This window comes from Trachemys scripta, chromosome 10 (assembly GCF_013100865.1).
Source record: "Trachemys scripta elegans isolate TJP31775 chromosome 10, CAS_Tse_1.0, whole genome shotgun sequence".
Classification (NCBI taxonomy): domain Eukaryota; kingdom Metazoa; phylum Chordata; order Testudines; family Emydidae; genus Trachemys; species Trachemys scripta.
In genome coordinates this window covers 35,171,544-35,190,939 of record NC_048307.1, presented here as the reverse complement: position 1 = coordinate 35,190,939, position 19,396 = coordinate 35,171,544, and the positions used below count along the sequence as shown (strand labels likewise).

Sequence of the window (19,396 nt, the reverse complement as noted above, 5' to 3'; positions counted from 1 at the left end):
GACCCAAAATCTCATTATATTCTTGCCAGTAATTCAAATCATGGGAGAGTTTGCCATCAGTGGAGTTGTGCTTGCTTTACGCCATCAATGAATTTGACCTTGTTACTGTCCTCCTCCTCCCTCCCTCTTACATACTTGTCAGAAGTGAGCAGCACTGACCCATTCTCTGGATCCTCTATAGGATCGGTGAACTCTGAGTGCACCGTGGAATCAACAGCACTGTCCGTTTCTACTTCATCGTGCATCTCGGGATGTACCAGCGTGCCAGTGTCCTCATCTGTGAAGGTTTCACACTCGCTGTAAGTGCTCTCTGAGCCCATGTAGGCGCTGTCAGTCACCTCATTTGCCTGTTATAAAATACAACAGAAAAACTATTAGCTACTCTTACCTGATTTTGATCTACAACAGGAACATCAAACGTGCACACACTAATTAAACATAAAAATGCAGGCAATAATTTAAGGTTAAAAAAAAGTTCCATGAACTGTAAATCATGACCAGATGTGCAGTTATGCATGCCCAACACACACCAACCACTTGTAAATTGACAGACATATCAGAAGAAACCAAATGATTTTACTAACCCCAGAATTTTGGGCTTTCAGGTACTACATAGTTTCCTTCAATAAATTACTCCTTTTAGATTGCACATGTTTTGATACAGAAGTGGGCTTTTTACCCACGAAAGCTTATGCCCAAATAAATCTGTTAGTCTTTAAGGTGTCCCTGAACTCGTCATTTTAGAGAGCACGTCAGTGTTTAGAAAATATCAAGTACATTTTGGGCACTTCTGCAACCTAAATAAATAAAAGTATAATACGTAAGAGAGGGGTAGAGGTTGTGTTAGAAGAACACAGGGATCAATATCAGCATACTGCCTTAGAAGGAGGTTTGCAATCTGACCAACGATGGTTTGGATCATCGTATGCCTTTTATCCAATTCATTTTAAAAAGTTTGGCAGTTTAGCTAGTTGGGGTTCTAGGATGATCACCACGAAGACTGTAATTATGTGGGCTTTATTGCTGCAAAGTACTGTTTTCTGCTGTTACAAGAAATCCTCCACCCGTCAAAAATATAAAAATAAATTTGTTTAAAAACTTTTAAGACGACATTCAATTTGCCAGGGTTGAACCTTCAATATATAATCTTAAAGAGACTTGAACAGAGACACTTTTCAACAAAAAAATGTTGTAAAAATATTTTTTAACTGCTTTACTAATAATGTCTCTAATGTTCTGTAAGATGGTGGCATGATCGGGTTGTCAGGGCCCCACAATTGGAGTCAGAAAACCTAGATATATTTGGCTTACCAACTCGCCTGGCGCGTGATCCTTAGGCAAATCAATTCCCCTCCCGCCCTTTGGCTGTTTTGTCTGTTTAGATTGTAATTACACTGGGGCAGGGACTGTCTCTCAATACTTAAATGTACAGTGCCTAGCCCAGGGGTGGGCACACTTTTTGGCCCGAGGGCCACATCTGGGTATGGAAATTGTATGGCAGGCCATGAATGCTCACAAAATTGGGTGTAGGGATGCGGGAGGGAATGTGGGCTCTGGCTGGGGGTGTGGGCTGTGGGGTGGGGCCAGAAATGAGGAGTTCAGGATGCGGGAGGGGGCTGTGGGTTCGGGTAGGGGGTTGGGCTGTGGGGGGAGATGAGGCCTCCGACTGGGGGTGCGGGGTTTGGGTGCGGGAGGGTGCTTCGGGCTGGGATCGAGGGGTTCTGAAGGTGGAAGGGGGATCAGGGCTGAGGCAGGGCCCCAGGGGGGCGTTTAGGGGTGCAGACTCTGAGCGGTGCTTACCTCAAGCAGCTCCTGGAAGCAGCAGCATATCCCTCCTCTGGCTCCTACGCGGAGGCACGGCCAGGCAGCTCGCCACGCTGCCCTGTCCAAAGGTGCTGCCCTCGCAGCTCCCATTGCCCGCGGTTCCCGGCCAATGGGAGCTGAGTAGATGGGGCTTGGGGCGGGGGCAGCATGTGGAGCCCACGATTACCCCTACGCATAGGAGCCGGAAGGGGGAAAATGCTGGCTGCTTCCTGGGAGCTACATGGAGCCACAGCACACATGGAATGGGCCAAGCCCCTGACCCTGCTCCCTGGCGGGAGCTCGAGGGCCAGATTAAAAGGTCTGACAGGCCACATATAGCCCGCAGTTTGCCCATCCCTGGCCTAGGCCAAGAGGTCCCTGATCTTAGATGGGGTCTCTGTGAGCTACTGAAATGCTACTAAAATAAATATTACTACTAGTGACCAAACGGCAGGAATATACCATATTTTCCGGCGTATAAGACGACTGGGCGTATAAGACGACCCCCAACTTTTCCAGTTAAAATATAGAGTTTGGGATATACTCGCCGTATAAGACTACCCCTCTTTCAACACACACCAAAAAAAAATTTAAAAAACATCAGATTTGATTTCAATATGGTAATTTTAATTCAAATGCTTATGACATGCAGGTACTTAGCAGGAAAACTGTCACTTATAAACATAAGGCTGTTTGTCATCAAACATGTAAACATAAAACAGTGCAAGTGGATTAAACTTTTCCTAATTCACTCTAAAACTGAAAGGAAGGATAAGACAATAAACCCATGGGAGCTGCCATGCTGTTTGTTTTCTAAGCTGTCAACCAAACTGGAACTGATGATGATAGGAGGAAGATAACAAACAAAGGAGAGAGAGCAAGTGCCGGGCAAGTCCCTGGCGAGTTAGCAACGCCCATCATAACTGCAAGCTACGGTATTTTTACAGGTTTTGCTGGCGTGACAGTTTCCCTTTAAAAGCCTTCAAAATCCTCCTGTTCGTCATCTGATATCATAAGTACATCAATGACCTCTTGTGATACATTTGTAAGGCAGTCATCGTGTGGATCGAATTCCGTATCAGATGGTGTGGTCTCAGCTTCGGCTTCCTCTTCATCTTGCCACAAGTAGTCGTCCTCCATACCATCTAATGAATTTGATATGCCACACTTCTTGAAAGACTTGATTACTGTTTCTGCATCAATATCATTCCAGGCTTTTATGACAAACTTGCACAAAACATCCAACTGTGGAGCACGCATGTTTCCTCCTTTTGTGAATGACTTTTCGCTGCTAACCATCCATTCATTCCACTGTTCTTGAATGCGATCTTTAAATGGCTTGTTTAGGCACACATCCAGTGGCTGTACCAACGATGTCAATCCTGCAGGAATAACTGCCGCATCTGTGTTTAGTCTTGCAAGCATTTGCTTGGTGCTGGGAGTTAAATGAGCCCTGAACATATCCCACACCAGTAGACTACATTTTTGAATAAGTCCACCTGGTCGCCTGCTCCATACATTATCAAGCCATAGCTTTACCCCTTCTTCATCCATCCAGCCTTTTTCATTCACATGTACAAAACAACCAACAGGGAACTTGAATTTCGGCATTGTTTTTCTTTTAAAAATAATCATTGATCTCAGTTTGGCGCCATCAGCTGTGCATCCCAGTACCACTGTAAAACTGGACTTCTCATGTCCTGTTGTTTTAATTAAAATTGTTTTTTCACCTTTTTGATGGACAGTTTTATTTCCAACCATATCAAAATTCATTGGAGTTTCATCCATATTTCCAATACTACTTAACGCATAGCCATGTTTAGTGCGCTGTTGTATTACGTATCGATGGAAACTATTTACTTTGCTATCAAGATCTGCAGGTAATTTTGGGGCAATTCTCATCTTTTGCCTCAGTACCATATTATGCCTTCCCATGAATCTAGTACACCAGGATACAGTGGCCTTAAATCTGTTGCTGTGATCTGGGTTAGATTTGGCCCACTGAAGTGCAAACAAATGTATTTTATTTCGTGTCACTACATAACCGTTTTGGCGATGCTCATTCACCATGTCTGCTACATGTTTTTCGAGTTCTGGCCAATGTGGAGTGCCTCTTCTTAATGCACACTTACCCCTTGGCATACTCTTTAATGCTTTTTCATTTGCTTTCCAGTCCCGAACCATCTTTTCTGTTACTCCATATTGTCTTGCAGCAGCGCAGTTATTATGTTCCATGGCAAAGTTTACAACTTTAAGTTTGAAACTGGCTTCATATTTCTTTCTTCTTGCTGGTGGAGCCATGATGGGGTTTTGACTGTTGGACATTTGTATACTGTACTGTATGTACTGGTGCTATACTGTATGAACAGGTACAGATACTGGTGCTGTACTGTATGTGGTACCCAGTATACAACAACCAGCCAATCACGGCAAGCGATGTACCTTACCGGCGATTGGCTGGTTGTTGTATACAAAGCCTGCTTGGATTGGTCAGCTCTCCCTGCCTGCCCAGCCCTCCCTGTCTCCAAGACTATCAGAGCGGTAGCGCAAACACGCCTCTTTCACCCGTCTGGCCCGCCCTTGTATCCTATTACCGTACCTCCTTCTCTGCCTCTCAGATCTCGCTCCTGAGGACAGCAGTGAAGCAGCGCAGGCGCGCATGTGCGAGATCTGAGAGGCAGAGAAGGAGGTAATAGGATACAAGGGCGGGCCAGACGGGTGAAAGAGGCGTGTTTTTCTGGGCACTGCACCGCTCTATCTCTTTTTTCCATACCCCGGGCGTCTCGGACGCCTGCAGCTTGCTCCGCCCTTCACTTACACCTTCCCGGTGAGGCGCCCCCTCACCTCGTCATCGGGCGGGGATGCGGCCGCGGCCGTTTTTGAGCTCCCCCCACCATATGCGGCGACCGCAGATTCTCCAGTCCGGCTCGGAAGTTTCAGCACCCGCCCTATAAGACGACACCCGGCGTATAAGACGACCCCCGACTTTTGAGAAGATTTTCCTGGGTTAAAAAGTAGTCTTATATGCCAGAAAATACAGTACTTTACTTTATTGCATGTATGTTGTTTCCTTTTTACACTTCGTTCACCTTGGGATAGTGAAACTAGCCATTTTCATTTCTGAGTCACAGACACAACCACAATGTTGATACCACAACAACATTTAAGTGACCTGCCTTTCTACGTTAAAGTGTCCCATGGGAGCAGCAGATCAAGAGAAGGAGTAGCAACATCTTTCCACCTATGAGAAACGACCTCACCCTGTGCTTCAAGAGGAGCAGTCAGACTTGACCTCTATGGGAGATGAGCTTTGGTGAGAGTGCAACAGGTGGTGGGCCTAGCGAATGCATAGCTTGATAAGAAGCCACAAGGAGGAAAGGCTTATGCCAGGTTTTTTTATTGTATTGTAATTCTCTCTCTCTCATTTCTCTTCTTTTTTGTAAAGCTGAGTCCAGGGCTCCTACATCTGAGCACCCTGCTGAAAACCGGTAACATTTGGGGGTTTCCTCTCTCATTTCCACCCTGCCTGGAAGAAGCAGAGGGAGGTTTTCTGCAGCAAAGGGCCAGCAGGCAGACATCACCACAGGAGTTAGAACCGTGAAGACTCAAGTACAGCAGCAGGGAGCCCGCCATGGTGAGGAAGAGCGGAGGGAGGGCGGCCGGAGCCCTGGGAGGAGGGCGGCGAGCCCCGGTGGGGGCTCCGCTTTCCCCCCGGCGGCCGGGGGGAGGGCGGCCGGAGCCCTGGGAGGAGGGCGGCGAGCTCCGGGAGGAGGGCGGTGAGCCCCGGCAGGGGCTCTGCTCTCCCCCTGGCAGCCGGGGGGAGGGGGGCCGGAGCCCTGGGAGGAGGGTGGCGAGCCCCGGCGGGGGCTCCGCTTTCCCCCTGGCGGCTGTGGGGAGGGGGGCCGGAGCCCTGGGAGGAGGGCGGCGAGCCCCGGCGGGGGCTCTGCTCTCCCCCCGGCGGCCAGAGCGCAGGGGGCAGGGCGGCGAGAGGGCGGCGAGCCCCAGCCAGGGCTCGCCGCTCTCCCCGTGGCGGCCGGGGGGAGGGCGGTGAGCCCGGCCGTGGCCCCACTCTCCCCAGGGGCCAGAGCGCCACGCCGCCCCCCTCCAGGTGCCGCCCCAAGCACAAGCTTGGTGGGCTGGTGCCTGGAGCCGGCCCTGGCAATAATAGCAATGCAAAAGCCAACTCCTTGTCATTGGCTAAAGACTGTGCAGAGGAGCTTTTAGTGCTTTTCCATCTGCTTTAGAAGAGAAGCTGCCCTAAGTTTCTCATGCAGTGTTGTAGCCGTGTTGGTCCCACGATGCTAGAGAGACACAGTGGGGGAGGTAATATCTTTTATTGGATTAACTTCTGTTAGTGAGAGAGACCATTTGGGCTACACAGAGCTCCTCAGCAGGGCTGGGAAATGCACTCTGAGTGTCACAACTAAATACAAGGTGGAACAAATTGTTTTGCTAAGTAGTTAACGCATACTTCAAGGGACCACTCAAGGTAAAGTGGCCAGTTAATACCTATCCAATCATAAGGGGGAAAAGGAGAAAAAATGCTGGGGGGATGTTATTGGGTTATAGATTTGTTGTAATAAGCCATAAATCGAGTGTCTCTGTTCAGTCCATGGTTGTTAGCCTGTAGCAAAGTTATGAATTTAAGCTCCCAGGCTCGTCTTTTGAAAGTGTTGTGCAGGTGTCCTGAAGGTGAGGACTGAGACGTCAGATATGGAGCGACCGCTCTATGAAAAGTGTTCACACACAGGTGACATGGTGTTTTTGTCTTTTATTGCTTTTCTGTGTGAGTTCACTTGAGAGCAGTGATTGTCTAGTTTTGCCCACATAGTAGTTATTGGGGCATGTAATACACTGGATGAGGTACACCATCCAGTACAGTAGACTGCTGGAAGAAGTACCATGCATGGTCACTTATGGTCTTTGAAGAATCACCTAAGAGCTGTTCATCTCATGGAGTCTTGGGGGAGAAGAAAAGGAGTCCATAACACTTCAAGCACCATAAACCTTGACTACATTAGCATTTTTCAGGATCTCCCATGGCTCTACCACCATCAGTGCAGCAGTCTCAGTGGTAGCAAAAGGTGAGTACATTAGCATAGAGAGGACACATTTTTATCACCACGTATTTATAAAAAACACCTGCGTTCTGTATGCATTGAGAAAATTCCCAGAAGAGGGTAGGCCTGACTCTGATTTCACTTCATTCAGATTTAAACCAGTAAAACTTGATTGATTTCAGCAGAGTTATTCCCAATTCACACTGGTGCAAATGAGATCAGGATTAAACCCAAGCTCTTACTTCATTTTGAAAACTCATGTCTGGGGACCTCTGTGGAAACTTTGTTAAGGAGAGCACAAGGCTTCCTTTCCATCCCACCCTATAGCACAAGAGCTTTCTAGCAAATGAACGTGTGTGAGGTGTGATATAATTTGTGTTTTCTAACTGCTGTGTGCATATATTCCTCCAGAGGCCTCCAATTTCTTTCTGTTGTGCAAAATATAGTCAGCATCAACTCCTGGGTAATTTAGCGCACGTGACTAAGACACACACACACACACACAAAGTCATTTGCTGACTAAGATCTTTGAAAACTGTGCAGCCTTTGTTGTAAGGTGAATAACTAATGAATTCACTTGCAGTTTCTCACACTGTTGGGCGCTTCTAATAACACATAAGACTAAGTTAGACTGCAAGGAATGTATACGAAAGCACCTAGTGTACAATACTCTAAGAACAGAAAGCTCTATTCCAGCAGCGGGAGACGGAGAAAGGGTATGTAAAAATGCAGAAGCCATTGTCTCGAGTATAAGGGAAGGACTTTTACCTTGTGAAAGCAGGTAGAAGGTCATCAGTTCAGTCCATTCACTTATTTTCCATGTTGGCTCTATGGGATCACAACCAATTCAAACAAAACATTGTTTTGTCCATTAGTCAGCAGATCACTTAGCCCCATCGCCATTTGAGCCATACCCTTTCTGTTTGTACGCTAGGTTCACTGAGGTTGCAGCCACCAGAAAACAGAAAACGCTTAAACACTGAGCTAGAGAATAGAGATGCACTTTCCCGCCCTCCTCACCTGTGCTCAGCTTTATGCTTGTGAGTAGACTCACTGACTCCCCAATAATTCTCTCCAAAACACACTCCTAATGTCAAAGTTAAGCACGTATGTAAATCCTTAAAGGACCAGAGCCCAAGTCACCAAGTTGATGAGATCAGGTAGGCCAGTTTAATTCTGCTCAAGTGGTGGTGAGACCTTAGCCAACTAGCTAGTTAACAAGGGAAAGAGGCTTTCACTAACCTTAAAATTAAACACTTTAAAACATATTCATAGGCGTAAAGTATGTGCTTTAGTACTTTGCTGGTTTGGGACCTTACTTCCTATAAGTGATAGATAGAATCTTAATGAGGCCCCCGCAGTATAGGTAGAATGAGGACAGAGGAGATTGGAGGTCAGCCCTAGGACAAGTAGAAGCTCAGTGCTCACTACAGCATGGCCTCTGATGTTTGCTGAGAGATACGTTAGCAGAGGACGTTGGAGAATTATTTGCACTTCTCTACCACAATACTAACAGGAAAGCAACTACGTCTGCTTCTACTATTGAAATAGTAGGAGGAGGAATGGTAGGAGAACTGGATGCATTTTTAGTGCTAATACAAATTAAGCCAACTGCTAGCACAGACTAGACTTCCATTAAAAAAAAAAAAAAAAAAAAAAAAAAAAAGAGGTTTTTGTGGTAGCTGTGTTGGTCAGGAGCTGGTCACATTTCACTGTTGGACAGAATATTTCCAATATTACAGACTTCCTCAGTGCTCTTTTGTGGTGACAGTATTTAGAACAAGCCAGCCTCTTGGTTTGTGAGGCCAACAAACTTCTGTTCCAGATTGGAACTGCTCTGCTACACAGGAAATAAGAAACCTGATACAAGAGAAAGTTCCAACAGGCAATATGAGGGCATGTCAACACTATGTCTACAGCTGCCAATGTCTGTCTATAGATCCAATTACAAATTTCAGTGGAATATTTTTATCTGTTTTCTCCTACTGGGTTAAAAGAAAGTCTTTCAATAATACTATTTACAGCTTTGGGTTATAATGTCCAAAACAAACTCTCCATCTCTTTTAAAAGATTGGGGGGTTATTGGGAAGTTGTCTTTCTTGAAAGAGTTTTAAAGCACACAAGTACTATACTTGAAAACAGCATTACAAACGTAAAAAAAATAAAAAACTAAAATCCTTAAAAACAAATACTTCATAAAAAAATCAATGCAGTTACGGTCACTAGTCTATCACATCATCTACAAAACCCAAGCACATAAAACCAAGGAAACAAACAGTTAAGAACATGGCAATCTTACTCCACCCACAGGATAAACATTCTGATACAGTATAGAGAAACTTTTAATTACAACAGTTCAAGGAAATGTAACTACCTGGAAAGTTTGAAAGAGCAATCAGCTGTTTTTGAGATAGAAGTAGTCAAAGTGGTAGACAAAAGTCAAAATTTTGAAGCATTTTTTTTTAAATGACCTGTAACTCAAACAGTCTGATAAAATTTTCTTCACATTTTGCAGAAGACATTCTCTTTTGCTTTCAAAGCACGACAATTTTCAGGCCAAACCAATTTTCCAGACAAAAGTGGTATGGAGACTAAAACAGGACTTTATAATGGAAATGTAATTGCAACTTTAACTACAGACAGATGACAATGTTTCTAACACAATACAACGCCCCATGTCCATGATAACAGGGCAAGCAAAAGCACATAGAACTCTGATCTCTTCAGAAAAGAAACAGGAACCATCACTCAATCACTTAAAAATAAATAACAGACTTACTCCTACTGAATGATTTTGTAGCCATTTGTTATATAGGTATAGAGACATCTTTGCTAAGAAGAAATGTTATTGAAATAAAGGGAAAAAAGTCTATACATATTCTTGTAATATTTTAAATAAAAGTTAGGAAAAAAAACACACACACACACACCCCCACCTCACTCATCACTTCACATCCAATTTGAATACACTGGCTGCTATTGAAAAGTCAACGTTTACTACTTTGTGCTAAAAGCTAACTGTTGACATCTGAGACACTTATCAGTTCCCCTATAATTATAAGAAATATTTTAACTGTAATATGTTTGTAAATGTTCACTTTTTAATATCCATGTTATACAAAACAGATATATAAAAAGAAATTCTACCCATAAAGAATCTCCCATGCTGTTATTTGCTTTATATACAAGGTAAAAAACTTCTTGTTATTGAAATTAAGTGTTAAATCTCTCATTAATGGAGAGAAGGGAGACCGGAACATTCCTACTTTTTGTATATCATGTGACAGGCTCTGGTATCCTTTGGAAGTTACTATATAATGAAAGATTTTTTTATTTTCTGGTTAAGCTTTGAACACACTTCTCGGCATTAGAAACAGAAGGCTATCTGATCAGTTTTTTCTAACAGCGATTCTGACTAATGCTTAGATTCCTGTTCTATATAGCACTATGCATATAGTCTACTTTTATTATTTATAGCAGAGGTCCCCAATCTGTGGGGTGTGCCCCCTAGAGGGGGGTGCAGAGGAATGTTCTGGGAGGGGGGCAGTGTGCGGCCTGGACCAGCCCCCCAGGGACAGGAAGGGAGCACCACTCGGCTCCGCTCTTGGCCCTGGCTGCCGACCTCACACCTGAGGATCCGCTCCGCTCTCAGCACTGTGTTCAGGGATCCATCCGCTCCTGGATGCCAGCCCCACGTCCAGGTATCCACTCTCTGCCGCGGCTGCTGGCCCCGGCTTAGGTTCCGCTCCCACCCCCAGTCTCGACCCTCTTGCCACTGTCTGTGTGCCCCCTCCCGAAGCCATGGCCCCAGTCCTGGCTGGGTGGGGACAGGGATAAGGGGGGAGCGTGAGGTAAAAAGTTTGGGGATCACTGATGTATAGTCTCAAAAGATTCCTGCCACTGGCTTATCTGTATATTTGAAACAAACCTTCTCTCTAGCATTGTCTGATATGTAATCTCTACCTAATTATGTGAAATCTTGCTTTGGTGGGCATATATTATGTTTTCCTTTAATCTAATTTGTATGTGATCCCAAAGGACACGGACACACACACACACCTGCTTGATAACCCAAGTGTTCCTTCAGAGCAGCAGTGTGCAGGACTGTGTTTTACATTTCACTGCACAGATTAAATATTAAACCCCAAGACAAAATGCAGAGAAGACAGGCTTAGATGTTTTACCTAGTTCTCCCTTTCCAAAAAGGAAGATTAAAAGTGTTACAAAGTTAAAATATATCCTGGCAAAACATTGCATTTCAATTTAGCCGAAAGGTCCTTTTACAGCTCCATTTAAACAGCTGTCTAGGGCAACCATGTAAAACCATTTGCAGGCTCCCTCTAACAAAGTTTGCTTTTATATTAACAGGCAAGATGTAAGCACATTTTCAAAGAACCCCCGATACAACCTGGCACGTGAGATCTGCTCTAAATGCTTGATAAGGAATCATAGGGACAAGTAGATGAGATTGCTGTAATCTTGTTCCATGTATAGAATTCAAATGGATTATTGTGAATACGTTTACCTCCATTTAAGTAAATATTCAACTTTTTATTAATGTATTTTAAGTTTTTATCAAGTAAGATAAAGCTTAACTGAAATTCCCATTTCCTTTCTTAAACATGTCCTAAATAAGCCTCAGGGCTAAAAAGCAATACAAGAAGGGTTAAAAAAAATATAAGAAGGCTTAAAAAAAAAAAAAGCAGCAAAATCTTATTTATGCGCAATGAATAATTAGCATCCCCTTTGAAATGAAGCCTTACACAATCGAACAAGCTTTCTTCAGGCCATGAGAAAGGCATTCTTGGTGGCAGTAATATATACTTCCATGCCTTCAAGTATGGGATAGTTAAACTCTTGGTGCTGCAAATCAGATGGAATAATGCACCCACCAATACAGGCTATTAGGGAGAGTAGTCATACAAATCATCAAATGTATTGTTCTGTTTCCACTATCTGAGTCCAGGCCTACCAGTTGCTACAGAACAGCATTAATAGGAAGAGTTCTCTCTGTATTAGCCTTCCCTTCCTGCTACAACCCGATATTTTGGGACAAACAGTCCTCATACAAAGCATCAGTAGAGTGCATGGGAGTTCCACAGGGACCAAAAGGAGGTATTCCCCTGTCCCAGGCTGCAAAACAGCAGCTCCCATTGACAGCAGCATCTGAGCAACTGTTAAGACTCTGGCAGTAGCCTCCACTTTTGCTGTGCTCCTGCTTTAGGAGGTAAAGTGGAGAAGGCCAGGAACACATAGCTGCTCCTCAGATGTGCGCCTCCTATGCCACACTTCAGGAGAGGAGGAGCTCTGGGAGCTGAACTCTGTAGCACTCGTTGAATCCAGGCCAGACACTGAATGGGCACAAAGTCTGAACCTTTGACCATTCCTACACTAGGGCAATTCTGCAGTGTTGCATTCCCAAGGAATTCATCTATTGTGTAAAACTATCAAACACTGTCCTAATATGTAGCAATGCCTCACACTTTTCATCTGTGGATCTAAGCACGTCACACACATTAACTGATTATGCCTCCCATACATTATACATACAGTCCCTACCTGGGAGGTTATATCTTCTCCTTTCATGGGAGGAGTCTCAGCTTTGGCTTTTACTTGCTAAATCCTTCAGTGTTTATAAAAAGGTCAAGAAGAGAGTGCTCAGCTTTGCCCCAGGCACTTTTGACAGTCCTCTCTGGCAAGGAAAGGCCTTACAATTTTGGGAGTTAATTCCACTATCTGCCACTTTTTTTTTTTTTTTTAAACCTGTGGCATGCTAGTGGTATTCTATAAAACATATAATGCTGTTAAAATTCCTGTATGGCCTGTATCAGAGAGCTACTCTTCTTTTCCCCCCATGTTCACACATTTCATGGTCAAATTATCTCCTATTCAAAGGCTTTAAAATCTTTTGCTCCCTGCAGCTTGAGCGCTGCTCGTGTTAGAGAATTCTGTACATATAGTATACGGCAATGGCTGCACGGCTACATTTCTCTGCTTATCTGGAGTGCCATTATGCAAGCTTTCAAGGTCTGGGAATCAGGCTGTTGAGTGGTCCTGCCACACGAAGGACATAATGGAGGAAACGTGTAATACAAATGCAGTAATATAACCACGGAGATAGGATAAAACAATGGGACATTTTTAGAACAAGTTGATAATCAATATTCCATCTATTTGACCAAAAAAAATAGTGGAGATGTAGCAATGCACCAGTTCTTCTGAAAAAATGGGATGCAATATATTAGCAGTTACATATTCACATCAAGGGAAGAGACCCCTGAAAATCCAACTCCATGAGTTACTGTAAATCAGAGGTGGGCAAACTATGGCCTGCGGGACCATCCTCCCTGGCCCTTGAGCTCCCAGCCAGGGAGTCTAGCCCCCGGCCCCTCCCCTGCTGTCCCCCCTCCCCCGCAGCCTCAGCTCGCCATGCCGCCAGCGCTCTTGACTGTGGGGCTTCGAGCTCCTGCCGGGCAGCACGGTGGCATGGCTGCCAGTCCTGCTGCTCTGAGCGGCATGGTAAGGAGGCAGGGAGCAGGGGGGTTGGATAAGGGGCAGGGAGTCCCAGGGGGCAGTCAGGGGACAGGATGCAGGGGGCTGTTGGATAGGGCGGAGCGGTCAGGGGACAGGGAACAGGGGGCAGTTGGATGGGGTGGAGGTTGGGGGGGGGCGGTCAGGGGACGGGGAACAGGGGAGTTTGGATAGGCGTGGGAGTCCCTGGGGGCCTGTCAGGGGGCGGGGGTGTGGACAGGAGTCAGGGCAGTCAGGGGACAGGGAGCGGGGCAGTTAGTGGCAGGGGTCCTGGGAGGGGGCAGTCAGGGGACAGGGAGCAGGAGGGGTTGGATGGGTCAGAGATTCTGAGGGGGGCAGTCAGGGGGCAGGAAGTGGGAGGGGGCAGATAGGAGGCGGGGGATAGGCTGTTTGGGGAGGCACAGCCTTCCCTACCTGGCCCTCCGTACGGTTTCAGAACCTTGATGTGGCCCTCAAGCCAAAAAATTTGCCCATCGCTGCTGTAAATAGTGGTGGGAGGTGACCCAAATGGATCCAGTGGAAAGAAAAAAGAGATTCCAAAATTGGATTGATATTTGAATTTGGAAGGGAGAGTACAAAGGTTTCCCACTGGCCTGTATTCAGAACATATATTTTATTTATAAAGGCAGCATCCTTGGGTGGACTGAACACCGACACAAGAACACCAGAATTCTTATCCCATTTCTGCTGACACATTGTGACTTGCCAGAGGTGACACAAAGGGACAAAAGTTTTCAAAGTAGCCTCGAGTTTTGCATGCTCAACTTGTGACATTTATGGCCTAGTTTTCAGAGGTGCTGAGCACCTACAACTTTAAAGTCAAGGGGAGCTGAAAGTCCTCATTACTTCTGAAAATAGTTGGGTCCTAGTCATCTCAACCTGGGCACTAAAATACTGAGGCACCCAAAAATCAGAGGATAACTTTTAAAAACTGGGCTTTAGCCTTTAATTCAAAAGGGTATGGACGTATGGGAGGATTAGGTAACATTTGGAAAGTACCTTTAATGCCATGAAGTTACCGTAAGTACAAAGAACCCTTATTTTATAAAATGTCTCCTATTCTGTAGTTCTAGATAATGTACCCAAGTGTACTCAAGCGTACTCAAGCTGTTGCAAAGCCCCATACTAATTTGTATCCTGGAGAAGAGTAACATGCATTTCTCATGCCAGAAAGACCACACATTCACAACAGGTGTGGCCCAGTGATATAGAAAGGGACCTTAATCCAATTAAAAAAATAAAACTCTGCTATGTCTACCCCTTGGAATGCCATATGGCCTCTGGAAGCTTGCAGATCTCTTAGAATCATAGAATATCAAGACTGGAAGGGACCTCAGGAGGTCATCTAGTCCAACCCCCTGCTCAAAGCAGGACCTACACCAACTAAATCATCCCAGCCAGGGCTTTGGCAAGCCTGACCTTAAAAACCCCTAAGGAAGGAGATTCTACCACCTCCCTAGGTAACTCATTCCAGTGCTTCACCACCCTCCTAGTGAAAAAGTTTTTCCTAATATCCAACCTAAACCTCCCCCACTGCAATTTGAGACCATTACTCCTTGTTCTGTCATCTGCTACCACTGAGGATAGTCTAGATCCATCCTCTTTGGAACCCCCGTTCAGGTAGTTGAAAGCAGCTATCAAATCCCCCCTCATTCTTCTCTCCTGCAGACTAAACAATCCCAGTGTCCTCAGCCTCTCCTTATAAGTCATGTGCTCCAGCCCCCTAATCATTTTTGTTGCCCTCCGCTGGACTCTTTTCAATTTTTCCACATCCTTCTTGTAGTGTGGGGCCCAAAACTGGACACAGTACTCCAGATGAGGCCTCACCAATGTCAAAAAGAAGGGAATGATCACATCCCTCGATCTGCTGGCAATGCCCCTACTTACACAGCCCAAAATGCCGTTAGCCTTCTTGGCAACAAGGGCACACTGTCGACTCATATCCAGCTTCTCGTCCACTGTAACCCCTAGGTCAGTGGTTCTCAAACTTTTGTACTGGTGACCTCTCTCACATAGAAAGTCTCCGAGTGTGACCCCTCTAAAATTAAAATTAAAAACACTTTTTTATATATTTAATACCATTATAAATGCTGGAGACAAAACGCGGTTTGGGGTGGAGGCTGACAGCTTGCCACCCCCAATGTAATAACCTCGCGACCCCCTCAGGGGTCCCGATCTCCAGTTTGAGAACCCCTGCCGTAGGTCCTTTTCTGCAGAACTGCTGCCTAGCCATTCGGTCCCTAGTCTGTAGCAGTGCATGGGATTCTTCCGTCCTAAGTGCAGGACTCTGCACTTGTCCTTGTTGAACCTCAGATTTCTTTTGGCCCAATCCTCTAATTTGTCTAGGTCCCTCTGTATCCTATCCCTACCCTCCAGCATATCTACCACTCCTCCCAGTTTAGTGTTATCTGCAAACTTGCTGAGGGGGCAGACCACGCCACCCTCCAGATCATTAATGAAGGTATTGAACAAAACCAGCCCCAGGACCAACCTTGGGGCACTCCGCTTGATACCGGCTGCCAACTAGACATGGGGCCATTGATCACTACCCGTTGAGCCCTATGATCTAGTCAGCTTTCTATCCATCTTATAGTCTTGTTTTGGTTTCTTTTTTAGGATGGGGTGGGGAGAGATAGATTGCTGTGCAGATCTGCGCTCCCAAAATTGCGTCCATCAGTCAAGAGAAGAGCATAACTGGAATTCAGCTGGGTGTACCCCAAGATTCAGAGCAAATGAGTTTTACCTACTGCAAAAATTTTAGGGCAGGGATTAGCAACCTTCAGCACATGGCCCATCAGGGTAATTCGCTGGCAGGCTGCAAGACATTTTGTTTATGTTGACCGTCCGCAAGCATGTCCCCCCACAGCTCCCAGTGGCTGTGGTTTGCCATTCCTGGCCAATGGGAGCTGCGGGAAGCAGTGTGGGCCGCAGGGACGTGCTGTCCGCCGCTTCCCACAGCTCCCATTGGTCGGAAATGGTGAACTGTGGCCACTGGGAGTTGCGGGGGAGGCAGGGGGTGTGCCTGTGGACAGTCAACGTAAACAAAATGTCTCACGGCCCACTAGTGGATTACCCTGATGGACCTCATGCCGAAGGTTCCCAACCCCTCTTTTAGGCCATACTACATATTCGCATTCTGCAATGGATAAAAGATAAGGCAAAGAGTGGGGTGAAGGAGGAAGCAGTGCACCTCAGAAAACCAAAACCAAGTAAAATGGTCTATAGCAAAATCTGCTAGACTGATCTAATGCAGGAGGAAAGATAGCTTATGGTTAAGCCATGAGCCTGGGTGCTATTTTCATATCTGCCATTACTTCCTGTGTGACCAGGGGTTAGTCATTTGGTCTCTCTGAACTTTACTTGCCCCATCTGTAAAATGGAGAGAATGTCTTTGTTGAAAGTGTAAATTCACTGATGTCCGTAAAGCATTTTAAGTTCCTCCCATAGCAGGAGGTACAAGTAGTGTAAAATAGCACTAATGTTATTAACAGCAGTAATCAGAGGAAACTTATTCCCAGCAGGTGCCATTTTATTACTGTGCAGTCATTCTTGCCCCACCCTCAAAAAATATCTGTATTGAGTAACCGGAGATGGATCACTTGACGATTACCTGTTCTGTTCATTCCCTTTGAAGCACCTGGCATTGGCCACTGTCAGAATACAGGATAGTGGGCTAGACGGACCTTTGGTCTTATGCATTGTAAAATCCAGACTTGAAATGCTATTGTCCCTGACCACAGAAACTAGGAACTATGAACATCTTTGTTTCCTAGTAAACAGTGTATTTTTAGATTAATGCCTGTATTGATTACAGAGTGAAAACAATGGGAGGCCATTTGAGATCACCCCTCCCCTTGCTAGTTCTACAATCACACAAAATACCTGCCAAGGGTATTTCCAGTTTCAGAACGATCTCCATTCTGATGGCTGGCTAACAACAAGAACCAACAAAGCCCATTAGTTAGGTGGCACAAACCAAGAACACGCTTCTTTCTGGAGTAAAGGCCCACCAACTGTACAAAAAAAATCCACAACAAAACCAAACCAAAAGACAGAGTTAAGCAGAAGCGACAACACAAACATTCTCTTTGTATTGAGGAAACGAACATCCAGTTCCTCTGCCCGAACACTACCTATGATACCTTAATAATGGAATCAAGAGTTCAGGGGTGTTTCAGACAACGCTGGGTGAACCCAAAGCCAGCTATGCAGGCTCCAATGCCACACTGCATGGTGCAGGCCAACAGCACTGTGACAACAGCTTGAGCCTAGAAGAAAGAGTTTTCTACCAGCACAGCTTGCTTGTCCACAACAGGTGAATGGTGCTCTACAGCATAACACTAATCAGTGCTGCTAAAAATTAAACAACTTCCAAAACCATGACCCTGTTAAAAAAGAGAACTCCTGAAACAGTTTGCAAGTGGTATGATCTTCCAGTGCCAGCATGCAAATATATGCCTTGAGACAGAGAACTATTAAATCGCTTAGCATTTCCGTACAGCGGGTCACCAGCTGTAGGACTGTGAGCTCTCAGGTGTGGCAATACCTGATTATTCCTATGTATTTGGGCAACATCCAGTTTTTTGTAGGAACCTGTGATTCTAACACTCCACCTGGGATCTTGACAATTATCCACCTTGCAGGATACAGCTGTTACAAGTTACAATGCTTTTTGAAAGTTCATAGATTCTAGCTTTTTAAACCTAACTTTATTACAAACATATACAGGCTGTTTTAAGTTAGGCAGAATTTGTACCATATTTATCCAGTTAATATTTAAACAAAGGACTCTCCGAAAAGCAGTTACCAATTTCTCACAGAAACCATCTTCAGTGCTGCAGAACAACCAGCAAGCCATAATTCTTCCTGAAAGAACTCCCGCACCATAAACAGGAACACAATGGAGACAACTACAGACACCTTTCAAAAATCTGCAGACACACAGAGCACCACAGATGGCAGGGAGAAGAGATACTTTCTAACTAAATTAGATTTTCAGTGGACTCGATGAAAAAAAAAATCAATCAGAACTCTCAGCAGGGTAAAGACTGAACTTCTCTTCATTGCCGTGTCATTAAACTTCTTACCTGCAGCACTGAGACGTTCCAGATTGGACAGAAATTTTGATCTCCGTGAACTAACATGGATTTCTCTCTTTCCAGTTTTGCAGTCCAGTTAGTTTCTCCTTTGAGTTAAATGCCAGGCCCTCAGGTGAGCACATATCGCTGCCTCTCTAAAGGAAAATTCACCTCCAGCTATACATTGGTAACTCCCAGCTATTTCTGACAGGGAGGAGGGAAGCAAAGTTCAGGAAGTATTCGTGCTGGTTTTAACAGACTAACCTCAGGTCTCTAAACAGAGTTCCTTTTGTTCTTGACCTACCAACCTCTCTGATAACAAATGTGTGAGCTAATGCATTTTTCCCTGCCATTTTACAGATAGTTTGATTCATATGACTTTCAAAAATTATTCCCCTCCTTCCCCCTTAAAAAAGCCACTAAACAAAGACTTGATTCAAGGTGCATGAAATTTCTTTCTTCCCAGCACATGACATTCCATATCGAGATTTTGTTTTTATATTGAAAGGAAGAGCACATCTGCCTCACTCACTGTTTTAAAGCACTCTATAATTGATCTGGGGCACATCCATTCCCAGATGACTTCTCTCTCACAAGACTTTAGGAATATTACTTTATAACAAAGTATCAGAGGGGTAGCCGTGTTAGTCTGGATCTGTAAAAAGCAGCAGAGAGTCCTGTGGCACCTTTAAGGCTATACATCTGTTAGTCTTAAAGCTGCCACAGGACTCTTGTTATAAAAGGACACAGAACTGGAAAAAAAAAAAATCAGACACTGAAATTCACTATCCTAGGCCTATAAATAGTAAGACGAATGAGGCTTGTACCCTTATGAATTTTTGGCAAAGTAATTTTTTTTTTGGTTGATTATTACCATAAGCTGTTGTTAAAGAACCAAAATTTTATGACTGAAACAAAAGTAAA

The 19,396-nt window shown here is 44.9% G+C and overlaps 1 protein-coding gene across 3 annotated transcripts in view; it reads right to left on the bottom strand.

Annotated features, from left to right (window-relative positions):
* The window catches only part of RAB11FIP3 (RAB11 family interacting protein 3), a 200,103-nt gene that overhangs the window by 42,484 nt on the left and 138,223 nt on the right, over positions 1-19,396 (bottom strand). For 2 of the 3 annotated variants that reach the window (XM_034783026.1, XM_034783027.1), the window contains exon 4: positions 160-347. In XM_034783026.1, coding sequence (XP_034638917.1) covers positions 160-347 — 188 coding nt within the window. Of the gene's footprint in view, positions 1-159; positions 348-18,481; positions 18,690-19,396 lie in introns of those variants that run through there. The other variant, XM_034783028.1, reaches the window with a different exon arrangement.